The 21,104-nt window shown below is 45.9% G+C and overlaps 2 protein-coding genes across 2 annotated transcripts in view; both read right to left on the bottom strand.

Annotated features, from left to right (window-relative positions):
• LOC137783211 (collagen alpha-3(VI) chain-like) overlaps window positions 1–21,104 on the bottom strand; it is a 124,534-nt gene that overhangs the window by 47,954 nt on the left and 55,476 nt on the right. The window lies entirely within an intron of this gene.
• Window positions 1–21,104, bottom strand: part of LOC137783181 (collagen alpha-3(VI) chain-like) — a gene marked incomplete at its 3' end in the record, with an annotated part of 34,538 nt that overhangs the window by 7,374 nt on the left and 6,060 nt on the right. The window contains exons 3-5 of the mRNA XM_068572978.1: window positions 10,361–10,583; window positions 7,492–7,865; window positions 5,826–6,425 (exon numbers count right to left, since the gene is read on the bottom strand). Of these exons, the coding sequence (XP_068429079.1) occupies window positions 5,826–6,425; window positions 7,492–7,865; window positions 10,361–10,583 (1,197 nt within the window). The remainder of the gene's footprint in view (window positions 1–5,825; window positions 6,426–7,491; window positions 7,866–10,360; window positions 10,584–21,104) is intronic.

Below are 21,104 nucleotides of genomic sequence, written 5' to 3'. Positions count from 1 at the left end.
TGTTGGCGCTTTGGGTGTGGCGCTCACTGGCGCTGTGCTCAATAGCGAGGAGAGCTGTTCTTGGACACTGGGGAGGTCAGTGAACTCAGACACGGATAGAGTGTAATTAGGGTCCTGTGTTATTTTCCGCAGCTCTCCACTGTCAGAGCTCCTTGTTCCAACGCCAATGACAACGATGCCCTGCTGTTTGAGAACAGAGGCTGGAGCATCTACATTGTCAAAAGACCTTCCACCATTTAGCAGGATCAATATCTGTGGAACACCTTGCAGGTGCCTACTGCCGGCGGGGTTTGTAAAGACGTTGTCCCTGACGTATTGGAGGGCGGCCCCGGTGTTGAGGGGTCTTCCTCCTCTGTGTCTCAGCCCTCTTACCGAATCCACAATATCGTCTTTTGTGGTGTAAGTGTTCAAATAGAAATTGACCTCTGCATCTCTGCTGTATTGCACTACAGAAACGCGATCATTGCTTTCTCCCACATTGAGTTTCTGAACCACTTTCTCGACAAAATCACGCATGGCAGGGAAGCCACTCCTTGTGCTATCAGAACCATCCAGAAGGAAAACAATATCCTTTTGAGGAGTGTCAACTGAGAAAGACAGGAAGACAAAAAATATATAAACCGATGTGAAGGGCACAATCGTGTATTACTGATAAAATCATAAACTGTTTTGTTAAAAGCACAAACATTGCCTTCTCTAATTTGTTACAGTAAATGAAAACGCCACGACAGTGACCTAAACAGGTATTTGACTGGATTACTTTCCCTCTATAGTAGGGGAAACTAGTCAGCTCGCATTTCAGGCCGGCAAGACGCCGGTTTACATACCAGGTACAGTTGGTGCTTCTGGTGTGACGTCAATAACCACAGCCTCCAAGGAGGACTGAAGTTGCTGTTGGATACGTTGAAGGTCAGTGAAATCCGACACAGAGAAAGCAGGACTGCCATCGTGGGATATCTTCTGCAGCTCTCTGCTATCAGAACCCTTTGTTCCAATTGCAAAGGTCAAGACACCGAGCTGTTTGAGAGCAGCAGCTGGTGCATCAACACTGTCAGAAGACCGTCCACCACTTAGCAATATCAGGACCTGTGGAACTCCTTCCAGGCGCCTGCTTCCAGCAGAGGCTGTGAAGACATTATCCCTCAAGTACTGGAGAGCTGCTCCAGTGTTGAGCGGTCTTCCGCCTTTGTGCCTCAAGCCTCTGACAATGTCAAGGATCTCAACTTTTGTCGCGTATGTGTTGAAATAGAACTGGGCGGCTGGATCTCTGCTGTACTGAACCACTGAGACACGGTCTGTGTCGTCATCCACACTGAGTCTCTCTACTACTCTTTGGACAAAGTCTTGCATAGCTGAGAATCCAGTTCTAGTACCATCAGAGCCATCCAACAAGAACACAATATCTCTTCCTTTTGGCTGTGTCACAGCTGGAGAACAAATAATTCAGGACAAATTTAGGTTCACGTGTTAAACATTTACCATGCGAAAGACAGATGATAAAAGTTAAACCCTGTTTTTCAAATTTACTTGAATAATCCAGTCTCAACTTTGTTTTGTTAAACTGCACTGGTTGTAACTGAATTTAGAGAAATGCACTTTGATACAGCTCAATTTGCATACTACCATGATCTTAAAATGTCAATTCAGTCCGATTCTTACCAGTTACTGTTGGCGCTTTGGGTGTGGCGCTCACTGGCGCTGTGCTCAATAGCGAGGAGAGCTGTTCTTGGACACTGGGGAGGTCAGTGAACTCAGACACGGATAGAGTGTAATTAGGGTCCTGTGTTATTTTCCGCAGCTCTCCACTGTCAGAGCTCCTTGTTCCAACGCCAATGACAACGATGCCCTGCTGTTTGAGAACAGAGGCTGGAGCATCTACATTGTCAAAAGACCTTCCACCATTTAGCAGGATCAATATCTGTGGAACACCTTGCAGGTGCCTACTGCCGGCGGGGTTTGTAAAGACGTTGTCCCTGACGTATTGGAGGGCGGCCCCGGTGTTGAGGGGTCTTCCTCCTCTGTGTCTCAGCCCTCTTACCGAATCCACAATATCGTCTTTTGTGGTGTAAGTGTTCAAATAGAAATTGACCTCTGCATCTCTGCTGTATTGCACTACAGAAACGCGATCATTGCTTTCTCCCACATTGAGTTTCTGAACCACTTTCTCGACAAAATCACGCATGGCAGGGAAGCCACTCCTTGTGCTATCAGAACCATCCAGAAGGAAAACAATATCCTTTTGAGGAGTGTCAACTGAGAAAGACAGGAAGACAAAAAATATATAAACCGATGTGAAGGGCACAATCGTGTATTACTGATAAAATCATAAACTGTTTTGTTAAAAGCACAAACATTGCCTTCTCTAATTTGTTACAGTAAATGAAAACGCCACGACAGTGACCTAAACAGGTATTTGACTGGATTACTTTCCCTCTATAGTAGGGGAAACTAGTCAGCTCGCATTTCAGGCCGGCAAGACGCCGGTTTACATACCAGGTACAGTTGGTGCTTCTGGTGTGACGTCAATAACCACAGCCTCCAAGGAGGACTGAAGTTGCTGTTGGATACGTTGAAGGTCAGTGAAATCCGACACAGAGAAAGCAGGACTGCCATCGTGGGATATCTTCTGCAGCTCTCTGCTATCAGAACCCTTTGTTCCAATTGCAAAGGTCAAGACACCGAGCTGTTTGAGAGCAGCAGCTGGTGCATCAACACTGTCAGAAGACCGTCCACCACTTAGCAATATCAGGACCTGTGGAACTCCTTCCAGGCGCCTGCTTCCAGCAGAGGCTGTGAAGACATTATCCCTCAAGTACTGGAGAGCTGCTCCAGTGTTGAGCGGTCTTCCGCCTTTGTGCCTCAAGCCTCTGACAATGTCAAGGATCTCAACTTTTGTCGCGTATGTGTTGAAATAGAACTGGGCGGCTGGATCTCTGCTGTACTGAACCACTGAGACACGGTCTGTGTCGTCATCCACACTGAGTCTCTCTACTACTCTTTGGACAAAGTCTTGCATAGCTGAGAATCCAGTTCTAGTACCATCAGAGCCATCCAACAAGAACACAATATCTCTTCCTTTTGGCTGTGTCACAGCTGGAGAACAAATAATTCAGGACAAATTTAGGTTCACGTGTTAAACATTTACCATGCGAAAGACAGATGATAAAAGTTAAACCCTGTTTTTCAAATTTACTTGAATAATCCAGTCTCAACTTTGTTTTGTTAAACTGCACTGGTTGTAACTGAATTTAGAGAAATGCACTTTGATACAGCTCAATTTGCATACTACCATGATCTTAAAATGTCAATTCAGTCCGATTCTTACCAGTTACTGTTGGCGCTTTGGGTGTGGCGCTCACTGGCGCTGTGCTCAATAGCGAGGAGAGCTGTTCTTGGACACTGGGGAGGTCAGTGAACTCAGACACGGATAGAGTGTAATTAGGGTCCTGTGTTATTTTCCGCAGCTCTCCACTGTCAGAGCTCCTTGTTCCAACGCCAATGACAACGATGCCCTGCTGTTTGAGAACAGAGGCTGGAGCATCTACATTGTCAAAAGACCTTCCACCATTTAGCAGGATCAATATCTGTGGAACACCTTGCAGGTGCCTACTGCCGGCGGGGTTTGTAAAGACGTTGTCCCTGACGTATTGGAGGGCGGCCCCGGTGTTGAGGGGTCTTCCTCCTCTGTGTCTCAGCCCTCTTACCGAATCCACAATATCGTCTTTTGTGGTGTAAGTGTTCAAATAGAAATTGACCTCTGCATCTCTGCTGTATTGCACTACAGAAACGCGATCATTGCTTTCTCCCACATTGAGTTTCTGAACCACTTTCTCGACAAAATCACGCATGGCAGGGAAGCCACTCCTTGTGCTATCAGAACCATCCAGAAGGAAAACAATATCCTTTTGAGGAGTGTCAACTGAGAAAGACAGGAAGACAAAAAATATATAAACCGATGTGAAGGGCACAATCGTGTATTACTGATAAAATCATAAACTGTTTTGTTAAAAGCACAAACATTGCCTTCTCTAATTTGTTACAGTAAATGAAAACGCCACGACAGTGACCTAAACAGGTATTTGACTGGATTACTTTCCCTCTATAGTAGGGGAAACTAGTCAGCTCGCATTTCAGGCCGGCAAGACGCCGGTTTACATACCAGGTACAGTTGGTGCTTCTGGTGTGACGTCAATAACCACAGCCTCCAAGGAGGACTGAAGTTGCTGTTGGATACGTTGAAGGTCAGTGAAATCCGACACAGAGAAAGCAGGACTGCCATCGTGGGATATCTTCTGCAGCTCTCTGCTATCAGAACCCTTTGTTCCAATTGCAAAGGTCAAGACACCGAGCTGTTTGAGAGCAGCAGCTGGTGCATCAACACTGTCAGAAGACCGTCCACCACTTAGCAATATCAGGACCTGTGGAACTCCTTCCAGGCGCCTGCTTCCAGCAGAGGCTGTGAAGACATTATCCCTCAAGTACTGGAGAGCTGCTCCAGTGTTGAGCGGTCTTCCGCCTTTGTGCCTCAAGCCTCTGACAATGTCAAGGATCTCAACTTTTGTCGCGTATGTGTTGAAATAGAACTGGGCGGCTGGATCTCTGCTGTACTGAACCACTGAGACACGGTCTGTGTCGTCATCCACACTGAGTCTCTCTACTACTCTTTGGACAAAGTCTTGCATAGCTGAGAATCCAGTTCTAGTACCATCAGAGCCATCCAACAAGAACACAATATCTCTTCCTTTTGGCTGTGTCACAGCTGGAGAACAAATAATTCAGGACAAATTTAGGTTCACGTGTTAAACATTTACCATGCGAAAGACAGATGATAAAAGTTAAACCCTGTTTTTCAAATTTACTTGAATAATCCAGTCTCAACTTTGTTTTGTTAAACTGCACTGGTTGTAACTGAATTTAGAGAAATGCACTTTGATACAGCTCAATTTGCATACTACCATGATCTTAAAATGTCAATTCAGTCCGATTCTTACCAGTTACTGTTGGCGCTTTGGGTGTGGCGCTCACTGGCGCTGTGCTCAATAGCGAGGAGAGCTGTTCTTGGACACTGGGGAGGTCAGTGAACTCAGACACGGATAGAGTGTAATTAGGGTCCTGTGTTATTTTCCGCAGCTCTCCACTGTCAGAGCTCCTTGTTCCAACGCCAATGACAACGATGCCCTGCTGTTTGAGAACAGAGGCTGGAGCATCTACATTGTCAAAAGACCTTCCACCATTTAGCAGGATCAATATCTGTGGAACACCTTGCAGGTGCCTACTGCCGGCGGGGTTTGTAAAGACGTTGTCCCTGACGTATTGGAGGGCGGCCCCGGTGTTGAGGGGTCTTCCTCCTCTGTGTCTCAGCCCTCTTACCGAATCCACAATATCGTCTTTTGTGGTGTAAGTGTTCAAATAGAAATTGACCTCTGCATCTCTGCTGTATTGCACTACAGAAACGCGATCATTGCTTTCTCCCACATTGAGTTTCTGAACCACTTTCTCGACAAAATCACGCATGGCAGGGAAGCCACTCCTTGTGCTATCAGAACCATCCAGAAGGAAAACAATATCCTTTTGAGGAGTGTCAACTGAGAAAGACAGGAAGACAAAAAATATATAAACCGATGTGAAGGGCACAATCGTGTATTACTGATAAAATCATAAACTGTTTTGTGAAAAGCACAAACATTGCCTTCTCTAATTTGTTACAGTAAATGAAAACGCCACGACAGTGACCAAAACAGGTATTTGACTGGATTACTTTCCCTCTATAGTAGGGGAAACTAGTCAGCTCGCATTTCAGGCCGGCAAGACGCCGGTTTACATACCAGGTACAGTTGGTGCTTCTGGTGTGACGTCAATAACCACAGCCTCCAAGGAGGACTGAAGTTGCTGTTGGATACGTTGAAGGTCAGTGAAATCCGACACAGAGAAAGCAGGACTGCCATCGTGGGATATCTTCTGCAGCTCTCTGCTATCAGAACCCTTTGTTCCAATTGCAAAGGTCAAGACACCGAGCTGTTTGAGAGCAGCAGCTGGTGCATCAACACTGTCAGAAGACCGTCCACCACTTAGCAATATCAGGACCTGTGGAACTCCTTCCAGGCGCCTGCTTCCAGCAGAGGCTGTGAAGACATTATCCCTCAAGTACTGGAGAGCTGCTCCAGTGTTGAGCGGTCTTCCGCCTTTGTGCCTCAAGCCTCTGACAATGTCAAGGATCTCAACTTTTGTCGCGTATGTGTTGAAATAGAACTGGGCGGCTGGATCTCTGCTGTACTGAACCACTGAGACACGGTCTTTGTCGTCATCCACACTGAGTCTCTCTACTACTCTTTGGACAAAGTCTTGCATAGCTGAGAATCCAGTTCTAGTACCATCAGAGCCATCCAACAAGAACACAATATCTCTTCCTTTTGGCTGTGTCACAGCTGGAGAACAAATAATTCAGGACAAATTTAGGTTCACGTGTTAAACATTTACCATGCGAAAGACAGATGATAAAAGTTAAACCCTGTTTTTCAAATTTACTTGAATAATCCAGTCTCAACTTTGTTTTGTTAAACTGCACTGGTTGTAACTGAATTTAGAGAAATGCACTTTGATACAGCTCAATTTGCATACTACCATGATCTTAAAATGTCAATTCAGTCCGATTCTTACCAGTTACTGTTGGCGCTTTGGGTGTGGCGCTCACTGGCGCTGTGCTCAATAGCGAGGAGAGCTGTTCTTGGACACTGGGGAGGTCAGTGAACTCAGACACGGATAGAGTGTAATTAGGGTCCTGTGTTATTTTCCGCAGCTCTCCACTGTCAGAGCTCCTTGTTCCAACGCCAATGACAACGATGCCCTGCTGTTTGAGAACAGAGGCTGGAGCATCTACATTGTCAAAAGACCTTCCACCATTTAGCAGGATCAATATCTGTGGAACACCTTGCAGGTGCCTACTGCCGGCGGGGTTTGTAAAGACGTTGTCCCTGACGTATTGGAGGGCGGCCCCGGTGTTGAGGGGTCTTCCTCCTCTGTGTCTCAGCCCTCTTACCGAATCCACAATATCGTCTTTTGTGGTGTAAGTGTTCAAATAGAAATTGACCTCTGCATCTCTGCTGTATTGCACTACAGAAACGCGATCATTGCTTTCTCCCACATTGAGTTTCTGAACCACTTTCTCGACAAAATCACGCATGGCAGGGAAGCCACTCCTTGTGCTATCAGAACCATCCAGAAGGAAAACAATATCCTTTTGAGGAGTGTCAACTGAGAAAGACAGGAAGACAAAAAATATATAAACCGATGTGAAGGGCACAATCGTGTATTACTGATAAAATCATAAACTGTTTTGTGAAAAGCACAAACATTGCCTTCTCTAATTTGTTACAGTAAATGAAAATGCCACGACAGTGACCAAAACAGGTATTTGACTGGATTACTTTCCCTCTATAGTAGGGGAAACTAGTCAGCTCGCATTTCAGGCCGGCAAGACGCCGGTTTACATACCAGGTACAGTTGGTGCTTCTGGTGTGACGTCAATAACCACAGCCTCCAAGGAGGACTGAAGTTGCTGTTGGATACGTTGAAGGTCAGTGAAATCCGACACAGAGAAAGCAGGACTGCCATCGTGGGATATCTTCTGCAGCTCTCTGCTATCAGAACCCTTTGTTCCAATTGCAAAGGTCAAGACACCGAGCTGTTTGAGAGCAGCAGCTGGTGCATCAACACTGTCAGAAGACCGTCCACCACTTAGCAATATCAGGACCTGTGGAACTCCTTCCAGGCGCCTGCTTCCAGCAGAGGCTGTGAAGACATTATCCCTCAAGTACTGGAGAGCTGCTCCAGTGTTGAGCGGTCTTCCGCCTTTGTGCCTCAAGCCTCTGACAATGTCAAGGATCTCAACTTTTGTCGCGTATGTGTTGAAATAGAACTGGGCGGCTGGATCTCTGCTGTACTGAACCACTGAGACACGGTCTTTGTCGTCATCCACACTGAGTCTCTCTACTACTCTTTGGACAAAGTCTTGCATAGCTGAGAATCCAGTTCTAGTACCATCAGAGCCATCCAACAAGAACACAATATCTCTTCCTTTTGGCTGTGTCACAGCTGGAGAACAAATAATTCAGGACAAATTTAGGTTCACGTGTTAAACATTTACCATGCGAAAGACAGATGATAAAAGTTAAACCCTGTTTTTCAAATTTACTTGAATAATCCAGTCTCAACTTTGTTTTGTTAAACTGCACTGGTTGTAACTGAATTTAGAGAAATGCACTTTGATACAGCTCAATTTGCATACTACCATGATCTTAAAATGTCAATTCAGTCCGATTCTTACCAGTTACTGTTGGCGCTTTGGGTGTGGCGCTCACTCGCGCTGTGCTCAATAGCGAGGAGAGCTGTTCTTGGACACTGGGGAGGTCAGTGAACTCAGACACGGATAGAGTGTAATTAGGGTCCTGTGTTATTTTCCGCAGCTCTCCACTGTCAGAGCTCCTTGTTCCAACGCCAATGACAACGATGCCCTGCTGTTTGAGAACAGAGGCTGGAGCATCTACATTGTCAAAAGACCTTCCACCATTTAGCAGGATCAATATCTGTGGAACACCTTGCAGGTGCCTACTGCCGGCGGGGTTTGTAAAGACGTTGTCCCTGACGTATTGGAGGGCGGCCCCGGTGTTGAGGGGTCTTCCTCCTCTGTGTCTCAGCCCTCTTACCGAATCCACAATATCGTCTTTTGTGGTGTAAGTGTTCAAATAGAAATTGACCTCTGCATCTCTGCTGTATTGCACTACAGAAACGCGATCATTGCTTTCTCCCACATTGAGTTTCTGAACCACTTTCTCGACAAAATCACGCATGGCAGGGAAGCCACTCCTTGTGCTATCAGAACCATCCAGAAGGAAAACAATATCCTTTTGAGGAGTGTCAACTGAGAAAGACAGGAAGACAAAAAATATATAAACCGATGTGAAGGGCACAATCGTGTATTACTGATAAAATCATAAACTGTTTTGTTAAAAGCACAAACATTGCCTTCTCTAATTTGTTACAGTAAATGAAAACGCCACGACAGTGACCTAAACAGGTATTTGACTGGATTACTTTCCCTCTATAGTAGGGGAAACTCGTCAGCTCGCATTTCAGGCCGGCAAGACGCCGGTTTACATACCAGGTACAGTTGGTGCTTCTGGTGTGACGTCAATAACCACAGCCTCCAAGGAGGACTGAAGTTGCTGTTGGATACGTTGAAGGTCAGTGAAATCCGACACAGAGAAAGCAGGACTGCCATCGTGGGATATCTTCTGCAGCTCTCCGCTATCAGAACCCTTTGTTCCAATTGCAAAGGTCAAGACACCGAGCTGTTTGAGAGCAGCAGCTGGTGCATCAACACTGTCAGAAGACCGTCCACCACTTAGCAATATCAGGACCTGTGGAACTCCTTCCAGGCGCCTGCTTCCAGCAGAGGCTGTGAAGACATTATCCATCAAGTACTGGAGAGCTGCTCCAGTGTTGAGCGGTCTTCCGCCTTTGTGCCTCAAGCCTCTGACAATGTCAAGGATCTCAACTTTTGTCGCGTATGTGTTGAAATAGAACTGGGCGGCTGGATCTCTGCTGTACTGAACCACTGAGACACGGTCTGTGTCGTCATCCACACTGAGTCTCTCTACTACTCTTTGGACAAAGTCTTGCATAGCTGAGAATCCAGTTCTAGTACCATCAGAGCCATCCAACAAGAACACAATATCTCTTCCTTTTGGCTGTGTCACAGCTGGAGAACAAATAATTCAGGACAAATTTAGGTTCACGTGTTAAACATTTACCATGCGAAAGACAGATGATAAAAGTTAAACCCTTTTTTTCAAATTTACTTGAATAATCCAGTCTCAACTTTGTTTTGTTAAACTGCACTGGTTGTAACTGAATTTAGAGAAATGCACTTTGATACAGCTCAATTTGCATACTACCATGATCTTAAAATGTCAATTCAGTCCGATTCTTACCAGTTACTGTTGGCGCTTTGGGTGTGGCGCTCACTCGCGCTGTGCTCAATAGCGAGGAGAGCTGTTCTTGGACACTGGGGAGGTCAGTGAACTCAGACACGGATAGAGTGTAATTAGGGTCCTGTGTTATTTTCCGCAGCTCTCCACTGTCAGAGCTCCTTGTTCCAACGCCAATGACAACGATGCCCTGCTGTTTGAGAACAGAGGCTGGAGCATCTACATTGTCAAAAGACCTTCCACCATTTAGCAGGATCAATATCTGTGGAACACCTTGCAGGTGCCTACTGCCGGCGGGGTTTGTAAAGACGTTGTCCCTGACGTATTGGAGGGCGGCCCCGGTGTTGAGGGGTCTTCCTCCTCTGTGTCTCAGCCCTCTTACCGAATCCACAATATCGTCTTTTGTGGTGTAAGTGTTCAAATAGAAATTGACCTCTGCATCTCTGCTGTATTGCACTACAGAAACGCGATCATTGCTTTCTCCCACATTGAGTTTCTGAACCACTTTCTCGACAAAATCACGCATGGCAGGGAAGCCACTCCTTGTGCTATCAGAACCATCCAGAAGGAAAACAATATCCTTTTGAGGAGTGTCAACTGAGAAAGACAGGAAGACAAAAAATATATAAACCGATGTGAAGGGCACAATCGTGTATTACTGATAAAATCATAAACTGTTTTGTTAAAAGCACAAACATTGCCTTCTCTAATTTGTTACAGTAAATGAAAACGCCACGACAGTGACCTAAACAGGTATTTGACTGGATTACTTTCCCTCTATAGTAGGGGAAACTAGTCAGCTCGCATTTCAGGCCGGCAAGACGCCGGTTTACATACCAGGTACAGTTGGTGCTTCTGGTGTGACGTCAATAACCACAGCCTCCAAGGAGGACTGAAGTTGCTGTTGGATACGTTGAAGGTCAGTGAAATCCGACACAGAGAAAGCAGGACTGCCATCGTGGGATATCTTCTGCAGCTCTCTGCTATCAGAACCCTTTGTTCCAATTGCAAAGGTCAGGACACCGAGCTGTTTGAGAGCAGCAGCTGGTGCATCAACACTGTCAGAAGACCGTCCACCACTTAGCAATATCAGGACCTGTGGAACTCCTTCCAGGCGCCTGCTTCCAGCAGAGGCTGTGAAGACATTATCCCTCAAGTACTGGAGAGCTGCTCCAGTGTTGAGCGGTCTTCCGCCTTTGTGCCTCAAGCCTCTGACAATGTCAAGGATCTCAACTTTTGTCGCGTATGTGTTGAAATAGAACTGGGCGGCTGGATCTCTGCTGTACTGAACCACTGAGACACGGTCTTTGTCGTCATCCACACTGAGTCTCTCTACTACTCTTTGGACAAAGTCTTGCATAGCTGAGAATCCAGTTCTAGTACCATCAGAGCCATCCAACAAGAACACAATATCTCTTCCTTTTGGCTGTGTCACAGCTGGAGAACAAATAATTCAGGACAAATTTAGGTTCACGTGTTAAACATTTACCATGCGAAAGACAGATGATAAAAGTTAAACCCTGTTTTTCAAATTTACTTGAATAATCCAGTCTCAACTTTGTTTTGTTAAACTGCACTGGTTGTAACTGAATTTAGAGAAATGCACTTTGATACAGCTCAATTTGCATACTACCATGATCTTAAAATGTCAATTCAGTCCGATTCTTACCAGTTACTGTTGGCGCTTTGGGTGTGGCGCTCACTGGCGCTGTGCTCAATAGCGAGGAGAGCTGTTCTTGGACACTGGGGAGGTCAGTGAACTCAGACACGGATAGAGTGTAATTAGGGTCCTGTGTTATTTTCCGCAGCTCTCCACTGTCAGAGCTCCTTGTTCCAACGCCAATGACAACGATGCCCTGCTGTTTGAGAACAGAGGCTGGAGCATCTACATTGTCAAAAGACCTTCCACCATTTAGCAGGATCAATATCTGTGGAACACCTTGCAGGTGCCTACTGCCGGCGGGGTTTGTAAAGACGTTGTCCCTGACGTATTGGAGGGCGGCCCCGGTGTTGAGGGGTCTTCCTCCTCTGTGTCTCAGCCCTCTTACCGAATCCACAATATCGTCTTTTGTGGTGTAAGTGTTCAAATAGAAATTGACCTCTGCATCTCTGCTGTATTGCACTACAGAAACGCGATCATTGCTTTCTCCCACATTGAGTTTCTGAACCACTTTCTCGACAAAATCACGCATGGCAGGGAAGCCACTCCTTGTGCTATCAGAACCATCCAGAAGGAAAACAATATCCTTTTGAGGAGTGTCAACTGAGAAAGACAGGAAGACAAAAAATATATAAACCGATGTGAAGGGCACAATCGTGTATTACTGATAAAATCATAAACTGTTTTGTTAAAAGCACAAACATTGCCTTCTCTAATTTGTTACAGTAAATGAAAACGCCACGACAGTGACCTAAACAGGTATTTGACTGGATTACTTTCCCTCTATAGTAGGGGAAACTAGTCAGCTCGCATTTCAGGCCGGCAAGACGCCGGTTTACATACCAGGTACAGTTGGTGCTTCTGGTGTGACGTCAATAACCACAGCCTCCAAGGAGGACTGAAGTTGCTGTTGGATACGTTGAAGGTCAGTGAAATCCGACACAGAGAAAGCAGGACTGCCATCGTGGGATATCTTCTGCAGCTCTCTGCTATCAGAACCCTTTGTTCCAATTGCAAAGGTCAAGACACCGAGCTGTTTGAGAGCAGCAGCTGGTGCATCAACACTGTCAGAAGACCGTCCACCACTTAGCAATATCAGGACCTGTGGAACTCCTTCCAGGCGCCTGCTTCCAGCAGAGGCTGTGAAGACATTATCCCTCAAGTACTGGAGAGCTGCTCCAGTGTTGAGCGGTCTTCCGCCTTTGTGCCTCAAGCCTCTGACAATGTCAAGGATCTCAACTTTTGTCGCGTATGTGTTCAAATAGAACTGGGCGGCTGGATCTCTGCTGTACTGAACCACTGAGACACGGTCTTTGTCGTCATCCACACTGAGTCTCTCTACTACTCTTTGGACAAAGTCTTGCATAGCTGAGAATTCAGTTCTAGTACCATCAGAGCCATCCAACAAGAACACAATATCTCTTCCTTTTGGCTGTGTCACAGCTGGAGAACAAATAATTCAGGACAAATTTAGGTTCACGTGTTAAACATTTACCATGCGAAAGACAGATGATAAAAGTTAAACCCTTTTTTTCAAATTTACTTGAATAATCCAGTCTCAACTTTGTTTTGTTAAACTGCACTGGTTGTAACTGAATTTAGAGAAATGCACTTTGATACAGCTCAATTTGCATACTACCATGATCTTAAAATGTCAATTCAGTCCGATTCTTACCAGTTACTGTTGGCGCTTTGGGTGTGGCGCTCACTCGCGCTGTGCTCAATAGCGAGGAGAGCTGTTCTTGGACACTGGGGAGGTCAGTGAACTCAGACACGGATAGAGTGTAATTAGGGTCCTGTGTTATTTTCCGCAGCTCTCCACTGTCAGAGCTCCTTGTTCCAACGCCAATGACAACGATGCCCTGCTGTTTGAGAACAGAGGCTGGAGCATCTACATTGTCAAAAGACCTTCCACCATTTAGCAGGATCAATATCTGTGGAACACCTTGCAGGTGCCTACTGCCGGCGGGGTTTGTAAAGACGTTGTCCCTGACGTATTGGAGGGCGGCCCCGGTGTTGAGGGGTCTTCCTCCTCTGTGTCTCAGCCCTCTTACCGAATCCACAATATCGTCTTTTGTGGTGTAAGTGTTCAAATAGAAATTGACCTCTGCATCTCTGCTGTATTGCACTACAGAAACGCGATCATTGCTTTCTCCCACATTGAGTTTCTGAACCACTTTCTCGACAAAATCACGCATGGCAGGGAAGCCATTCCTTGTGCTATCAGAACCATCCAGAAGGAAAACAATATCCTTTTGAGGAGTGTCAACTGAGAAAGACAGGAAGACAAAAAATATAAACCATTGTGAAGGGCACAATCGTGTATTACTGATAAAATCATAAACTGTTTTGTGAAAAGCACAAACATTTCCTTCTCTAATTTGTTACAGTAAATGAAAACGCCACGACAGTGACCAAAACAGGTATTTGACTGGATTACTTTCCCTCTATAGTAGGGGAAACTAGTCAGCTCGCATTTCAGGCCGGCAAGACGCCGGTTTACATACCAGGTACAGTTGGTGCTTCTGGTGTGACGTCAATAACCACAGCCTCCAAGGAGGACTGAAGTTGCTGTTGGATACGTTGAAGGTCAGTGAAATCCGACACAGAGAAAGCAGGACTGCCATCGTGGGATATCTTCTGCAGCTCTCTGCTATCAGAACCCTTTGTTCCAATTGCAAAGGTCAGGACACCGAGCTGTTTGAGAGCAGCAGCTGGTGCATCAACACTGTCAGAAGACCGTCCACCACTTAGCAATATCAGGACCTGTGGAACTCCTTCCAGGCGCCTGCTTCCAGCAGAGGCTGTGAAGACATTATCCCTCAAGTACTGGAGAGCTGCTCCAGTGTTGAGCGGTCTTCCGCCTTTGTGCCTCAAGCCTCTGACAATGTCAAGGATCTCAACTTTTGTCGCGTATGTGTTCAAATAGAACTGGGCGGCTGGATCTCTGCTGTACTGAACCACTGAGACACGGTCTTTGTCGTCATCCACACTGAGTCTCTCTACTACTCTTTGGACAAAGTCTTGCATAGCTGAGAATCCAGTTCTAGTACCATCAGAGCCATCCAACAAGAACACAATATCTCTTCCTTTTGGCTGTGTCACAGCTGGAGAACAAATAATTCAGGACAAATTTAGGTTCACGTGTTAAACATTTACCATGCGAAAGACAGATGATAAAAGTTAAACCCTGTTTTTCAAATTTACTTGAATAATCCAGTCTCAACTTTGTTTTGTTAAACTGCACTGGTTGTAACTGAATTTAGAGAAATGCACTTTGATACAGCTCAATTTGCATACTACCATGATCTTAAAATGTCAATTCAGTCCGATTCTTACCAGTTACTGTTGGCGCTTTGGGTGTGGCGCTCACTGGCGCTGTGCTCAATAGCGAGGAGAGCTGTTCTTGGACACTGGGGAGGTCAGTGAACTCAGACACGGATAGAGTGTAATTAGGGTCCTGTGTTATTTTCCGCAGCTCTCCACTGTCAGAGCTCCTTGTTCCAACGCCAATGACAACGATGCCCTGCTGTTTGAGAACAGAGGCTGGAGCATCTACATTGTCAAAAGACCTTCCACCATTTAGCAGGATCAATATCTGTGGAACACCTTGCAGGTGCCTACTGCCGGCGGGGTTTGTAAAGACGTTGTCCCTGACGTATTGGAGGGCGGCCCCGGTGTTGAGGGGTCTTCCTCCTCTGTGTCTCAGCCCTCTTACCGAATCCACAATATCGTCTTTTGTGGTGTAAGTGTTCAAATAGAAATTGACCTCTGCATCTCTGCTGTATTGCACTACAGAAACGCGATCATTGCTTTCTCCCACATTGAGTTTCTGAACCACTTTCTCGACAAAATCACGCATGGCAGGGAAGCCACTCCTTGTGCTATCAGAACCATCCAGAAGGAAAACAATATCCTTTTGAGGAGTGTCAACTGAGAAAGACAGGAAGACAAAAAATATATAAACCGATGTGAAGGGCACAATCGTGTATTACTGATAAAATCATAAACTGTTTTGTTAAAAGCACAAACATTGCCTTCTCTAATTTGTTACAGTAAATGAAAACGCCACGACAGTGACCTAAACAGGTATTTGACTGGATTACTTTCCCTCTATAGTAGGGGAAACTAGTCAGCTCGCATTTCAGGCCGGCAAGACGCCGGTTTACATACCAGGTACAGTTGGTGCTTCTGGTGTGACGTCAATAACCACAGCCTCCAAGGAGGACTGAAGTTGCTGTTGGATACGTTGAAGGTCAGTGAAATCCGACACAGAGAAAGCAGGACTGCCATCGTGGGATATCTTCTGCAGCTCTCTGCTATCAGAACCCTTTGTTCCAATTGCAAAGGTCAAGACACCGAGCTGTTTGAGAGCAGCAGCTGGTGCATCAACACTGTCAGAAGACCGTCCACCACTTAGCAATATCAGGACCTGTGGAACTCCTTCCAGGCGCCTGCTTCCAGCAGAGGCTGTGAAGACATTATCCCTCAAGTACTGGAGAGCTGCTCCAGTGTTGAGCGGTCTTCCGCCTTTGTGCCTCAAGCCTCTGACAATGTCAAGGATCTCAACTTTTGTCGCGTATGTGTTCAAATAGAACTGGGCGGCTGGATCTCTGCTGTACTGAACCACTGAGACACGGTCTTTGTCGTCATCCACACTGAGTCTCTCTACTACTCTTTGGACAAAGTCTTGCATAGCTGAGAATCCAGTTCTAGTACCATCAGAGCCATCCAACAAGAACACAATATCTCTTCCTTTTGGCTGTGTCACAGCTGGAGAACAAATAATTCAGGACAAATTTAGGTTCACGTGTTAAACATTTACCATGCGAAAGACAGATGATAAAAGTTAAACCCTTTTTTTCAAATTTACTTGAATAATCCAGTCTCAACTTTGTTTTGTTAAACTGCACTGGTTGTAACTGAATTTAGAGAAATGCACTTTGATACAGCTCAATTTGCATACTACCATGATCTTAAAATGTCAATTCAGTCCGATTCTTACCAGTTACTGTTGGCGCTTTGGGTGTGGCGCTCACTCGCGCTGTGCTCAATAGCGAGGAGAGCTGTTCTTGGACACTGGGGAGGTCAGTGAACTCAGACACGGATAGAGTGTAATTAGGGTCCTGTGTTATTTTCCGCAGCTCTCCACTGTCAGAGCTCCTTGTTCCAACGCCAATGACAACGATGCCCTGCTGTTTGAGAACAGAGGCTGGAGCATCTACATTGTCAAAAGACCTTCCACCATTTAGCAGGATCAATATCTGTGGAACACCTTGCAGGTGCCTACTGCCGGCGGGGTTTGTAAAGACGTTGTCCCTGACGTATTGGAGGGCGGCCCCGGTGTTGAGGGGTCTTCCTCCTCTGTGTCTCAGCCCTCTTACCGAATCCACAATATCGTCTTTTGTGGTGTAAGTGTTCAAATAGAAATTGACCTCTGCATCTCTGCTGTATTGCACTACAGAAACGCGATCATTGCTTTCTCCCACATTGAGTTTCTGAACCACTTTCTCGACAAAATCACGCATGGCAGGGAAGCCATTCCTTGTGCTATCAGAACCATCCAGAAGGAAAACAATATCCTTTTGAGGAGTGTCAACTGAGAAAGACAGGAAGACAAAAAATATAAACCATTGTGAAGGGCACAATCGTGTATTACTGATAAAATCATAAACTGTTTTGTGAAAAGCACAAACATTTCCTTCTCTAATTTGTTACAGTAAATGAAAACGCCACGACAGTGACCAAAACAGGTATTTGACTGGATTACTTTCCCTCTATAGTAGGGGAAACTAGTCAGCTCGCATTTCAGGCCGGCAAGACGCCGGTTTACATACCAGGTACAGTTGGTGCTTCTGGTGTGACGTCAATAACCACAGCCTCCAAGGAGGACTGAAGTTGCTGTTGGATACGTTGAAGGTCAGTGAAATCCGACACAGAGAAAGCAGGACTGCCATCGTGGGATATCTTCTGCAGCTCTCTGCTATCAGAACCCTTTGTTCCAATTGCAAAGGTCAGGACACCGAGCTGTTTGAGAGCAGCAGCTGGTGCATCAACACTGTCAGAAGACCGTCCACCACTTAGCAATATCAGGACCTGTGGAACTCCTTCCAGGCGCCTGCTTCCAGCAGAGGCTGTGAAGACATTATCCCTCAAGTACTGGAGAGCTGCTCCAGTGTTGAGCGGTCTTCCGCCTTTGTGCCTCAAGCCTCTGACAATGTCAAGGATCTCAACTTTTGTCGCGTATGTGTTCAAATAGAACTGGGCGGCTGGATCTCTGCTGTACTGAACCACTGAGACACGGTCTTTGTCGTCATCCACACTGAGTCTCTCTACTACTCTTTGGACAAAGTCTTGCATAGCTGAGAATCCAGTTCTAGTACCATCAGAGCCATCCAACAAGAACACAATATCTCTTCCTTTTGGCTGTGTCACAGCTGGAGAACAAATAATTCAGGACAAATTTAGGTTCACGTGTTAAACATTTACCATGCGAAAGACAGATGATAAAAGTTAAACCCTGTTTTTCAAATTTACTTGAATAATCCAGTCTCAACTTTGTTTTGTTAAACTGCACTGGTTGTAACTGAATTTAGAGAAATGCACTTTGATACAGCTCAATTTGCATACTACCATGATCTTAAAATGTCAATTCAGTCCGATTCTTACCAGTTACTGTTGGCGCTTTGGGTGTGGCGCTCACTCGCGCTGTGCTCAATAGCGAGGAGAGCTGTTCTTGGACACTGGGGAGGTCAGTGAACTCAGACACGGATAGAGTGTAATTAGGGTCCTGTGTTATTTTCCGCAGCTCTCCACTGTCAGAGCTCCTTGTTCCAACGCCAATGACAACGATGCCCTGCTGTTTGAGAACAGAGGCTGGAGCATCTACATTGTCAAAAGACCTTCCACCATTTAGCAGGATCAATATCTGTGGAACACCTTGCAGGTGCCTACTGCCGGCGGGGTTTGTAAAGACGTTGTCCCTGACGTATTGGAGGGCGGCCCCGGTGTTGAGGGGTCTTCCTCCTCTGTGTCTCAGCCCTCTTACCGAATCCACAATATCGTCTTTTGTGGTGTAAGTGTTCAAATAGAAATTGACCTCTGCATCTCTGCTGTATTGCACTACAGAAACGCGATCATTGCTTTCTCCCACATTGAGTTTCTGAACCACTTTCTCGACAAAATCACGCATGGCAGGGAAGCCACTCCTTGTGCTATCAGAACCATCCAGAAGGAAAACAATATCCTTTTGAGGAGTGTCAACTGAGAAAGACAGGAAGACAAAAAATATATAAACCGATGTGAAGGGCACAATCGTGTATTACTGATAAAATCATAAACTGTTTTGTTAAAAGCACAAACATTGCCTTCTCTAATTTGTTACAGTAAATGAAAACGCCACGACAGTGACCTAAACAGGTATTTGACTGGATTACTTTCCCTCTATAGTAGGGGAAACTAGTCAGCTCGCATTTCAGGCCGGCAAGACGCCGGTTTACATACCAGGTACAGTTGGTGCTTCTGGTGTGACGTCAATAACCACAGCCTCCAAGGAGGACTGAAGTTGCTGTTGGATACGTTGAAGGTCAGTGAAATCCGACACAGAGAAAGCAGGACTGCCATCGTGGGATATCTTCTGCAGCTCTCTGCTATCAGAACCCTTTGTTCCAATTGCAAAGGTCAAGACACCGAGCTGTTTGAGAGCAGCAGCTGGTGCATCAACACTGTCAGAAGACCGTCCACCACTTAGCAATATCAGGACCTGTGGAACTCCTTCCAGGCGCCTGCTTCCAGCAGAGGCTGTGAAGACATTATCCCTCAAGTACTGGAGAGCTGCTCCAGTGTTGAGCGGTCTTCCGCCTTTGTGCCTCAAGCCTCTGACAATGTCAAGGATCTCAACTTTTGTCGCGTATGTGTTCAAATAGAACTGGGCGGCTGGATCTCTGCTGTACTGAACCACTGAGACACGGTCTTTGTCGTCATCCACACTGAGTCTCTCTACTACTCTTTGGACAAAGTCTTGCATAGCTGAGAATCCAGTTCTAGTACCATCAGAGCCATCCAACAAGAACACAATATCTCTTCCTTTTGGCTGTGTCACAGCTGGAGAACAAATAATTCAGGACAAATTTAGGTTCACGTGTTAAACATTTACCATGCGAAAGACAGATGATAAAAGTTAAACCCTTTTTTTCAAATTTACTTGAATAATCCAGTCTCAACTTTGTTTTGTTAAACTGCACTGGTTGTAACTGAATTTAGAGAAATGCACTTTGATACAGCTCAATTTGCATACTACCATGATCTTAAAATGTCAATTCAGTCCGATTCTTACCAGTTACTGTTGGCGCTTTGGGTGTGGCGCTCACTCGCGCTGTGCTCAATAGCGAGGAGAGCTGTTCTTGGACACTGGGGAGGTCAGTGAACTCAGACACGGATAGAGTGTAATTAGGGTCCTGTGTTATTTTCCGCAGCTCTCCACTGTCAGAGCTCCTTGTTCCAACGCCAATGACAACGATGCCCTGCTGTTTGAGAACAGAGGCTGGAGCATCTACATTGTCAAAAGACCTTCCACCATTTAGCAGGATCAATATCTGTGGAACACCTTGCAGGTGCCTACTGCCGGCGGGGTTTGTAAAGACGTTGTCCCTGACGTATTGGAGGGCGGCCCCGGTGTTGAGGGGTCTTCCTCCTCTGTGTCTCAGCCCTCTTACCGAATCCACAATATCGTCTTTTGTGGTGTAAGTGTTCAAATAGAAATTGACCTCTGCATCTCTGCTGTATTGCACTACAGAAACGCGATCATTGCTTTCTCCCACATTGAGTTTCTGAACCACTTTCTCGACAAAATCACGCATGGCAGGGAAGCCATTCCTTGTGCTATCAGAACCATCCAGAAGGAAAACAATATCCTTTTGAGGAGTGTCAACTGAGAAAGACAGGAAGACAAAAAATATAAACCATTGTGAAGGGCACAATCGTGTATTACTGATAAAATCATAAACTGTTTTGTGAAAAGCACAAACATTTCCTTCTCTAATTTGTTACAGTAAATGAAAACGCCACGACAGTGACCAAAACAGGTATTTGACTGGATTACTTTCCCTCTATAGTAGGGGAAACTAGTCAGCTCGCATTTCAGGCCGGCAAGACGCCGGTTTACATACCAGGTACAGTTGGTGCTTCTGGTGTGACGTCAATAACCACAGCCTCCAAGGAGGACTGAAGTTGCTGTTGGATACGTTGAAGGTCAGTGAAATCCGACACAGAGAAAGCAGGACTGCCATCGTGGGATATCTTCTGCAGCTCTCTGCTATCAGAACCCTTTGTTCCAATTGCAAAGGTCAGGACACCGAGCTGTTTGAGAGCAGCAGCTGGTGCATCAACACTGTCAGAAGACCGTCCACCACTTAGCAATATCAGGACCTGTGGAACTCCTTCCAGGCGCCTGCTTCCAG

Source organism: Clinocottus analis, unplaced genomic scaffold, assembly GCF_023055335.1.
Source record: "Clinocottus analis isolate CAN_PGR_092001 unplaced genomic scaffold, fCliAna1.0.p SCAF_12, whole genome shotgun sequence".
Classification (NCBI taxonomy): Eukaryota; Metazoa; Chordata; class Actinopteri; order Perciformes; family Cottidae; genus Clinocottus; species Clinocottus analis.
The sequence above is the reverse complement of the archived record's forward strand: the minus strand, read 5'-3'. Positions and strand labels throughout refer to the sequence as shown.